The sequence below is a fragment of the Benincasa hispida genome, unplaced genomic scaffold (assembly GCF_027475165.1).
Source record: "Benincasa hispida cultivar pf3 unplaced genomic scaffold, pf3_genome.v1.1 HicScf1615, whole genome shotgun sequence".
NCBI lineage: Eukaryota > Viridiplantae > Streptophyta > Magnoliopsida > Cucurbitales > Cucurbitaceae > Benincasa > Benincasa hispida.
This window is the reverse complement of record NW_028325982.1, coordinates 6810-18485: the sequence shown is the minus strand read 5'-3', so window position 1 is coordinate 18485 and position 11676 is coordinate 6810. Positions and strand designations below refer to the sequence as shown.

The window sequence follows — 11676 nt, the reverse complement described above, 5'->3', positions numbered from 1 at the left end:
TTAGGAAAGGCAAAAGTGCTTTTGGAGAAATCATTCAAGTTTCAATTTGGGACTTTATGTTACCCTAAGATTCATTTGCATCAACTTTTCAAAAGTAAATTTCATTAACCATTAACCACACATTGTCATTCTCACTTTCTAAATCAAAATAGACAAATCTAAGTTCTTTTCTTCCTCTATGATTTAGGTCATTATTTTTCGATTTTGTATTCGGATTCGATAATTTTACTCGTATGTATATATGTTCAAAGTATTTCTTTATTATAGTTTTTTATATTCTTATTTGGTGCTTCTTAATTTAAAATTTCAAGGAATAAAAATATTTGACCACATTTCAAATTTATTTATTAATAATTAAATGGAAAAAGAGTAAAGTAAAATTATAATGGCAACTAATTAAAGCATTAGTAACTTCCTTCCATGGTCAAATGTTTTTAAAAGTTTTTTTTTACTAATATTATATTCTAAATTGTTACACATTTTTGAATTGGAGGTATAAATTAAAATTGATATATACATTTTTTTAGTAAAACAAAGTAATAGAAAGTTATTTAATGTATTTATTTCTATTTAATAAAAGGCAGCATAAAAACAAATTAAAATCCTTTTATCTCACTAATTTAGGATGTATTTAAAATATATTTTTAAATATTTAATTTAAAAAATAAGTTATTTCTAAAGAATTCACTCAAAATTAGTTTTTTCAAGTGTAGTTTAATCAATTTTTATAAAAAGTATTTAAATAAAAATGATATTTTTGAAAAATATTTTTTTTTCAAGACAATTCAAATGGATCCTTAGTGTTTGACACCTAATATCAAACATTGAGGATGATGTATTATTGTACGAGGGTCAAATATTAATTAGTTAATTTCTTTGGTCAATAAAAAATAGGTAGATGAAAAAAATACTAAAGTATCAAATGCTAATAGATAGTTTCCTCTAATTATTCTACGTGGTTAGGCAAAAACTCTATTTTATAAGGTTAGGTCCTTATTAAAAAAAAAAACATGTTAATAAAAGTCTTAATAAAAAAAGCAAATTAAAACAAACACGCAATCATTTGGACTAAACTTATATAAATTATAACTTAAAATAATCACTTAAAAGGTTTGTTGTTGGAATTTTTACAGATCATCCAAATTTTAGGCTTGAAATTATCATTTGACTAAGATCTTGAAAATAAAGGTATACAACATTTTTCTTATTTTAATTACTTGGTAGCATTTGCGTTAAGACTTATGTTCAACTAATCTAATATTATTAGTGTTTATCAGACATTAGGACTTTTTCTCCCTCACTCTCTTGTGCTCATGCTCTTTCTTAGGGATGGACAAAAAACCTGCTCAAACCAAACCGAATTGCAAAACCATACTGAACTGAACTGATTTATAAACAAATCGAATTTTTCAGTTCGATGCGGTTCGTTGGGCTGTTGAAACCGAATTTAAACGGTTCGGTTCCGTTCAAAGCTTGAAAATCGATTTCTAAACCGAACCGAACCGAACCGTTTATATATAAATATATATATAATATTAATATTTATTTAATAATATATAAATAACCTAATTTAAACTCACTTCACCTTCAACACTCGAGCGCCGCCCTCCACCCTCCTCACGGCTCACGCTATCGATTTTGCATTTCCATTTCGCAATCGCCCTTCCCCTTCGCCAATTAGATCTGTACCAACTAGGGTTTCTACCGCCGTTCTTCTTTGTTGACCGCCACCGTTCGTCTTCGTTACCAGACTGCCTTACGAAATCAGATATGTACCAGAGTTCTTCTTTTGTCTGGTTCTTCTTCGTCGACCAGGCCGATTCTTCTTCTTCTTCTTCTTCTTCGTCGACTAGGCCGATTCTTCTTCTTCTTCGTTCTTCTTCGTCGAAAAAAGCTCAAACCGATTCTTGAAACTGAACCGAACCATACAAACGGTGCGGTTCGATTTCATGTATAAACAAAAGCGGTTCGATTTGGTTTGATCATCAAACCGAACCGAACCGATTCCACCCCTACTCTTTCTCACTCCCTCACTCTCACTCACGTTACAAAAAGTGATTTTTGACATCAACAAAAGGTTAATCTTCCACGTTTTTTTAATGTTATTTTGTTTTATTTGTCTTTTTTTGAGTAATCATCGTGTTTAATACTCGAGTCAAACCACATTGCGTAAAAAATCATTAACTTTTTGACAAACCCCACGCCATTCCAATTTTTTATAAAAAAGGTGATAAGACATATTTTTTTTTAGTATATAGTCATTTTTTAATAATTGTGCTATTTTATTGGACATCTATTTTTTAAAATCATTTTTTATATTTCAAAAACCAAAATATATATATATATAATATAAAAAAGCATTAAAAAAGGTAAAGAAAATAAAAATCAATTAACATAACCAATTAACATTCCTATTTTTATATTTAAGAAAAAAAAAAGACATTAACATATTGGTCCAAGTATTATTATTTAAAATTTGTATTATTATTTTTTGAATTTTGGAGAAGAACGCAAATTGCTTTATGCACCAAGACAAAATTAAACTTATAAATATTAAAAAGAAACACAACTGATTCCCTTATCCATTTGGCCAAACATTATACACAGTCCAATACAAAAATGTCCAGAAGCAGCTTACTTTATAAACAGTGTCAACCATTACAGACTCTGCTGCATGTATATTAATATTTAGGGTAAAATATTATAAATATGAATTTAATTCATCTTGTCTTTATATTTTAAAATTTTTAATTTTAATTTTTATAACTAAATTAATCTTTTATTGAAATGGACTAAAAAATAATAATAATAATTTAGTCTAACCTAATAGTACAACACTTAATTTTATATATCCATTTATATCATTCACACTAAAAAATAATTAAAATATCTAAAAAAAGAATAAGTGAATTTGTCACGTGACATGTTATGATTGGATAACAGAAAGATGATATCTATCATGCATATAAATATATATTTTTTTTACTGAAATTATATAAACGAAAAATGGATGAAATTAAAATAGTATTTGAACATTATCTGTATTTCATAAAAAGAAAAGAAAACATTTTGGAAAAACCTCGAACATTGTTTCAAACATATCATGATGTTCTGTCTTAAACTGAGACTTAAAATTGTCCCATTAGTTGACTTATTTTCATCATCCCATTCCCCCAATTCTTGCTTCTCTCTTATTTATTCACTTCATTCTCATCCATTTTTTTCTGCCCCAAAACCCAAAAAGAAAAACAGAAAAGACCCATAAAATTTCCTTTTTATTATCATTTTTAAAAAATTGTTTTTGCTCTCTTTCTGGTGGATATGAGAGGGAATTAAGATTTGGTTTAGATTTAGAGAGAAATGGAAGGAGGAATTCATGGAAGCAGTGATGGTTCAGCTTTTAAAGAATGTTTTTCTTTGAGTTGGAAAAATCCTTATGTTCTTCGTCTTGCATTCTCTGCTGGAATTGGTGGTTTTCTTTTTGGTTATGACACTGGTAATTAAGATCTAAGTCTTTTTCTTTTCCTTTTTTTCTCATTGTTCTTCTACTGATACTTGGAAGTGATTTTGAAATGGTATATATATTTGTTACTTTATATCTTATTTAGAATCATTTCGATATATGTTTTTGATTTTTCAAGATTAGTTTGATATTCGATTTTACGTATTTAAACGTTATTTTTCTACCATCAAAATTCCATCCAAATTGATTGAGTGTGATTATGTGGGATGATGGGTTTGTTTTGCAGGAGTCATTTCTGGAGCTCTACTTTACATTAGAGACGATTTCAAGTCTGTGGATAAAAGTACTGTTTTACAGGTAATTAATTTGATTTAGAGGATTCCTTTTTTTAATAAAGAATATAAAGTTCATCTCATGAGATGGTAGAATTTCGTATAAATTTAATATTTGGTCTTTTAGAAATTTGAAAAAGTGTATTATTAAACTTTTATTTATATCTTTATTTTCTAAACTTTAAAAAAATTTCTTTTTTAAAATGTGTATTTAATAGTTTCTTACCCTTTTAAAATTGATTTTTTCTATTCTATATCTAATAAGTCTTTGACTTATTTCATATATTTTTTTAAATTCACATATCTACTTAACATAAGATTGAAATTTTAAGATTTTATAAGAGAAAATTCAAATCTATATATAATAAATCACCTATCAATTGATTTTTATTATATATAAAATTAAAAATTTAAAGAGTTATTAGATACAATATTTAAAAGTTCAAAAATTTATTATATACTTTTAAAATCTAGGGAGTAAATAGACACAAATATAAAATTGTTAAGTACCTAATTAAATTAGCTTATAAATGTGACCTTTTCTTGTTTTACTTATCTACCTTCATAATTAATGGCTTTTTATCATGTATAAAAACTTGATTGGTTTAAATTGGTTGTGTTAGTTTGGCAAGCTTGTTTAGGTAAGTCAAGTAATTGTGTGATCATTTATGGGGACAGGTGTCAGTCAATGGGTGGTTGTTTTCACTTTTCAACTTTTTCCTGCCACTTTATGGAAAGAAAAACCTTTCTTTGCTACATAGCTCAAATATCTTGTTGCCCCATCATCTTGATGTTACATACTACAATTCCTTTTTTCTTTTTTTTTTTTTTTAAAAAAAATTATAAAAAGTACTTTTTAGTAATTTTCATATATAAAATTAACTATTTGAATTTTATAATTTAGTCTATAAATTTTAGCATATAACAATTTTAAACTTTTAAATGTGTAATAGTTTAGTATCAATTGTTCTTCAAAAAATAATTTAGTATCTATCTTAAAAAATCTCATCAAAAATTGATTATCAAATACTTTCTTGACATGTTCAAAATTTTATGAACTAATAGATCTATTAGATACAAATTAAATTTTATGATAAATTATTATTGGACAATTAGTCGGAATGTATAAAAATGGGTGTAACCTAGGTTGCATTTAGGTGGTTTTCAAAAATAAAAATATTTTTTATTGAAACATTTTGAAACTTACCTTGTGTTAGATCTACACATAATTGTTTTTTTTTAAAAAAAAAAAAATTATTACAACAATTACGAGATGGAAATCAAACCTCCTAACTCTAAAAAAGGGAGATTATATCAATTATTGCTAAGCTAGATCACTTTGTCACATTAGTCTGTTTTTGTTATCATAAAGTAATTTTAGTTTTGAAAGAAAGAAGTAGTTGAAAAAGAAATTTAGCAATGCAAGTGAATCTCCTGTTGGTGACATGAAACAGGAAACCATAGTAAGCATGGCCATTGCAGGTGCCATAATAGGAGCAGCAATCGGAGGATGGATGAACGATCGATATGGTAGACGAACTGTAATTCTCATAGCAGACTTCCTCTTCTTCATTGGAGCTGTGATCATGGCAGCTTCACCTGGCCCTTCCCTTCTCATTGTCGGTCGAGTTTTCGTCGGTCTTGGCGTTGGTATGGCTTCCATGACTTCCCCTTTATACATCTCTGAGGCCTCCCCTTCAAAAATTCGTGGTGCCCTTGTCAGCACCAATAACTTTCTCATCACTAGTGGCCAGTTTCTCTCTTATCTCATCAACTTAGCTTTCACCAAAGCACCAGGCACTTGGAGATGGATGCTTGGTATTGCAGGATTGCCAGCTCTCTTTCAGTTTATCTTAATGTTCTTGCTACCCGAGTCACCCAGATGGTTATATCGCAAGGTAAAGATCAGAGATACTTTTCAACATTCAGAGACTTAATAGACACGAATTAAAAGTAAAAGGTGTTTTTTCATTGAACAGGGGAGGTCAGAAGAGGCTGAGAGGATATTGAGAAAAATCTATTCAGAAAATGAGGTAGAGATGGAGATTAGAGATCTTAAGGAGTCTGTTGAAGCAGAGATCAAGGAGAAAGAGGCTTCTGAGACGATAAGCTGGACTAAGATATTGAAAACCACAACAGTGAGAAGAGGACTTTATGCAGGGGTTGGATTGCAAGTTTTCCAACAATTTGTGGGCATAAATACAGTTATGTACTACAGTCCTTCTATAGTTCAGTTGGCTGGCTTTGCTTCAAACCAGACTGCACTTCTGCTTTCACTAGTCATAGCTGGACTGAATGCATTGGGCTCTATTGTCAGCATATATTTCATTGATAGAACAGGCAGGAAAAAGCTTCTAGTCATCAGCTTATTTGGTGTTATCATCTCTCTTGGCATTCTATCAGCAGTTTTTCATGAAACAACATCTCACTCTCCATTAGTGAGTTCTAGAAGCACTTCACTTAAAGCTTACACATGCCCTGACTACAATTCTGCCAGCAATTCTGCATCTTGGGATTGTATGAAGTGTTTGGAAGCCTCATCTCCAGATTGTGGTTTTTGTGCTTCAGGAGCCAACAAGGTAAAGAAAACACAATCACCAATCTAATTATGGGTTTGGATTGACTTATCTAGTATATAAATATCATGCATGAGTACATAAGAGATACATAAATGAACCAAATCTACATCGAATGAGAGAGATCTTGAAGATAATAGGCAAGTATGGTCAATAAATGCTTAAAAAATTGACACTTGTAACTTAAACCAACGAGATAGACCTTTATTTTCAAAGTTAAGTGTACTTGGCTTGAAACAATCCTATTAAAGAGTGATCTCTTGAAAATTTTCTTAGAAAGCATGTGAATGAGTGATCACTAAGCATGATGAAAAATTTGTATTGGTCAATAGGGACAATTTTTACTCTAAAAAGTAGTTCAAGATAAGTAGATAAGGTGTCAGATTACAAGGAATAAAAGGGAGTGTTGGATTTGTCATAGTTTTGAATCTAGATTCCAAATCCTAGGGTAGAGGCGATATGAGAAGTCATCCGACACAGGTTTTGTATTTTCTTGTTTGTGTGTTTCACATGTAAATATGACACTTTTGTTGTTGTTTGCAGTTGTTTCCTGGGGAATGTTTGGTTGCTAATGACACAGTGAAAAATTTATGTCATAGTGAAGATAGACTATGGTACACAAGAGGATGTCCTAGCAAATTTGGGTGGCTATCACTTATTGGTCTTGCTATCTACATTATCTTCTTCTCTCCAGGAATGGGAACTGTCCCATGGATTGTGAATTCTGAGATTTATCCTTTAAGGTATCGTGGAGTGTGTGGAGGAATAGCAGCCACAGCAAATTGGATCTCAAATCTTATTGTTGCTCAATCTTTCTTATCCTTAACCCAATCAATTGGGCCTTCATGGACATTCTTAATTTTTGGATTGATTTCGGTAGCAGCACTTTTGTTTGTCCTCACATGTGTGCCTGAAACAAAGGGCCTTCCAATAGAGGAGGTTGAACAAATGCTTGAAACGAGGGCTTTGCATTTCAAGTTTTGGAAGAAAAGGACCGATCTATTGGACAAGACCCAAGGAGCCTGAAAAATCAGTACCAAAACTAGTGTTATACAACTTATTTTTCATGCAAAAGTGCTTGGATTCTAAAGGCTTGGTGTTTATCAACTAATGCGTCAGATATGTCAATCGATAAATAGCTCTATGATGAGACACCTACCATCATCATTAAGTTGATAGTTTGATTTCTCATCTCGTAATAGTTGAATTTTAAAAAAATACGTAATGTACAATTTTGATTTCTTCCGTTGTGGTTTATCGCGAGTTTGCAAATATTTGGATATGGAGGAAAATGGCTAATATATAGAACATTTATGAGAGTCATTGACACCAATTAATTATCAATCTTTTGGATACTATGGTTTATCAATCACAAATAAGCAGATTACCCATTGTCCTAGTTTGCTTCCATGAAGTCCTTAAGATTAACATTAGCCAAGGCACCTGAAAAAGCTATACTATAAAATGTTGTATAAAATATAAACTAATACTAGTGAACTTGAATACCATAGTCTTTGGCACTAATAATATAGCTTCAACTGTGTGTATCAATGTATTGATCTTGACATGTAATTAGAGCACATAGATTTACTAAGGTGGGGTTGGGTTGATTATCAAGAGACAAAAATAATAACCATAACCAAAATAGGTTTTATTTTGAAAGTTTCAAGATTAATACATTTTTAATCCAATACGCACTTTGATAGTTTTTAGAGATTAAGTGGTTAGTTTTTAAAGATTGTCAAACAAATTTTATCATTTTTAATTTTAGGTCTAAAAACTACTTACAACAAACTTATTCAAAAACTTTCAATTTTCTATTCAATAGGTTTTAGATATATTCAAAATTAAAAAAAAAATGATTATTTTATTGGAACCAAAAGTTAATTTTGTATCAATTTAGTTAATAATGGATAGTACGTTGATTTTTTCTCAAAAAATGTCGCTTTGGCTATTAAGCATAGAATTAAATTTGGGGAATTTTCAAAATATAGAAATAAGAAAAACTATTTATACAAAATAGCAAAATTTTAATCTTCTTTGATAAAGGCTGAAAGAAGTCTATCAGTGTCTATCAGTGGTAAAAACTGATAGAAGTATATCGTTGATACTATGTGATAGACGTTGATAGAAGTCTATCATTGCTTTTTTTTTCTTTACAATTTCTGTAAATAGTTTGACATTTTTTCTATCAGTTAAAACTGTTTATTAAATTTTATATATGATATAACAATTAATTTATAACATTTTTTTTAATATTGAATATAAACTTAAAACCATATAAATCTATTAGACATAAAATAAAAGATTTAGTGGCCTATTATACACATTTTAAAGTTTAGGGACCATATATATGTTGGAGTTGATGCCCTAAATCTCGTGGGTCCTGTAGTTTGTAATTGTATTTATTTAATAAAATCTGAGCTATTTTATTCGACATTTAGTAGTATTAACCCACAAAACCAATAAACTAACATCTAAGGTTATCTTCTGTAGCGTAAACATGTATGTAGAGACATACAGGTGGATCATGTTTAAGTGATAACCTAAATGGTCTGTAATGGTCTGTAGTAGATGGATAAGATTGGGTATCTTATCCTAGTAATACTATGAAGATGACTTGCTTTGCAGATGTTGCAATTGTTGTAAAATTCTACAAATGATTTAATCCTGATCATTCATGTAGACACATGTGAGTAAGGGTGTTCTATACAAAAGGGTTTGTATAAGAGCAGACTACGAAATGAATAGTCTCATTATATAAAGTCGTTAATAAGGACTTACATTTCACTAGGATGACCATAGGTGACATGACTTGAATCTTGAGTGAGTTATGAACTCCTCTGCTTATAAAGGCGGTCCTTTGATTTGCGTGGGTGAGTGTGGCTCTATCGTCGACTTAATATGTCTACCATTTTTGGAACTCGTCTGATCGGGGATTTGGGAACACAACTACACAAGACATAATTCACTCATTCCCTAATGTCGGGGTAAGTAGATAAATTGATTCCTTAAAGACTGATTCTAGGGCTTGAACAATGTGGCGCCACACCTTTGTTGGGGTTGATACCCTAAATCTCGTAGGATCTCATAGTTTGTAATTGTAATGTACAAACATTTTATTTATGTAATAAAATATATGATGTTTTATTTCAAAATTAGTTGCATTAACCACAAACCAATAAACTAGCATTTAAGGTTATCTTGTAGCTTAAACATGTATGTAGAGACAAACGAGTGGATCATGTTTAAGTGATAACCTAAATGGTCTGTACTATATGGATAAGGCTGGATACCTTATCTTGGTGACACTATAAGTATGACTCACTTAGTAGATGTTACAATTGTTGTAAAGTGTTACAAATGATCTGATCCTGATTATTCATGTGAATACATGTAAGCGAGGATATTCTATACAAAGGAGTTTGTATAAGACCGGACCACAAAATGTTTAGTTTCATTATATAACGTCGTTTATAATAAAGACTTACATTTCATCAGGATGACCATAGTAACATGACCTGAATCCCAAGTGAATTGTGAACTCTTACTTATGAAGGCTATCCTTTGATTTGTATGGGTGAGAGTGGTCAGATCGCCGACTCAATAAGCCTACCATTTTGGAGATTCATTTGATTGGGGAGTTGGGAACATAGATACACAAGAAGGAATTCACTCCTTCCCCGATGTTGAGGCAAGTAGATAAATTGCTCCCTTAAAGTGTGATTTTGGGGTTTGAACAATGTGGCGTCACAACCTCTCCTGGCTCGAAAGAGGTTTGATTATAGTTGGACTATGATTTATTGTTCATTAGAGGGATCAGTTGTTGGGGTTGATGCCCTAAATCTCGTAGGGTCTTATAGTTTGTAAACACGTGTATGAACAAACATTTGTGATGTAATAACATGAGATATTTTCTTCACTGTTGTCTATGAAATATGGGATATTTTAGTTGCATTAACTACAAACCAATAAACTAAGATCCCTGGTTATCATTGTAACTTAAGCATGTATGTGGAGACATACAAGTTTTGGGATTGGTATCGTAATTCTCCCAGAGTCTCGTAGTTTGTAAACTGTACACATTGTTATGAATAAAATAAGAGTTATTTTATTTTGCATTTACTCATATCCAATAAACAAAGCTCCATGGTTATTTTATGAAAACTTAACCATGTATATGAGATATACAAGTGGAAAATGCCTTAAGTGATAACCTAAAAAGGTCTGTAGTATAAGGATTAAAAAGGGATACCTGATCTTGGTGACACTATGGATACGGCCCGCTTTGTAGAGGTTTGCAAGTGTTGTGAACTACTACAGATGGTAGATCCTAACCATTCGTGTGGAGACATGCGAGCAGGGGTGTCCTATACAAAGAGTTTGTATAAGATCGGACCACGAGATGACTAGTCTCTTTATATAACGCCGTTGATACTTGAGACTTACATCTCACCTAAACGACTATAGGTGACATGACCTTAATTCTGAGTGTTTTGGTAACTTCTGCCTTTGAGGGCGGTCCTTTAATTAGTATGGGTGAGAGTGGTCAGACTACCAACTTAACATGCCTACTTTTTTAGGGATTTGTCTGATTTGGGAGCTGGGAACTCAGTTACACAAGATGGAATTCACTCCTTCTCCAAAGTAGGGGTAAGTAGATAGATTACTCCCTTAAGGACTGATTCCGGGTCTTGAACGTTGTGGCCATAACTTCTCTTTGGAAGAGAGGACTCAATCATAGTAGGATTATGACTTGTTCATTAGAGGGATCTGTGATGGGTTATCATATCGTTGGAGCTTCGAGCTACAAGTTCATAAGGTCACCTTGGTAGCTCAATGGATTCAGTTGAGGATCAGTTCTTGGCGTTGATTTTAAATGTACAAATTGACAAGAGGTAATTCGATTATATATGATATGATTGGTATGGTGTATGAGATGCATCTAGTGGAGGATTGATGTAAATGAGATTTGCATAAAATGCCATAAAGAACTATGGTTTATATGTTTCATGAGCTGAAATATTAAAACTATAGGTTATAAATATAGTATGATAAGTTTGTTATCATTTATATTTATAATAATATTAATTATTGGATAATTAAATCTTTTTTTCTAATAGCCAATTGAGTGAGAGGTTATTGGTGGTTCAATGGTAACCGTGAGATAAAAGAAAAATTATTTTTCTAATTTTAGTAAGTTTTTGTCAATTCTTTTTTTGAGATTTTCTCTCTCAAAAAAAGAATCTCACAGAAGTTGTCAAGTAAATATGATTTACTAAGCGACAACTTGATTTAGTAAACG

At 31.0% G+C, this 11676-nt stretch overlaps 1 protein-coding gene across 1 annotated transcript; it reads left to right on the top strand.

Annotated features, from left to right (window-relative positions):
- Window positions 1–3123: 3123 nt before the first annotated feature.
- On the top strand, window positions 3124–7628 carry LOC150030844 (putative inositol transporter 2). The gene is made up of 5 exons (XM_090309394.1): window positions 3124–3496; window positions 3750–3820; window positions 5250–5693; window positions 5775–6374; window positions 6915–7628. The coding sequence occupies exons 1-5, from the start codon at window positions 3361–3363 to the stop codon at window positions 7395–7397; spliced, it is 1734 nt and encodes a 577-aa protein (XP_090165520.1). The 5' UTR covers window positions 3124–3360; the 3' UTR covers window positions 7398–7628.
- The last annotated feature ends 4048 nt before the right edge of the window (window positions 7629–11676 follow it).

Coding starts and splice junctions, on each gene's coding strand:
- LOC150030844 (XM_090309394.1), top strand. CDS start 3,361: ATGGAAGGAGGAATTCATGGAAGCAGTGATGGTTCAGCTTTTAAAGAA. Junction 3,497..3,749: donor TCTTTTTGGTTATGACACTG/GTAATTAAGATC, acceptor TTTGTTTTGCAG/GAGTCATTTCTGGAGCTCTA. Junction 6,375..6,914: donor GTGCTTCAGGAGCCAACAAG/GTAAAGAAAACA, acceptor TGTTGTTTGCAG/TTGTTTCCTGGGGAATGTTT.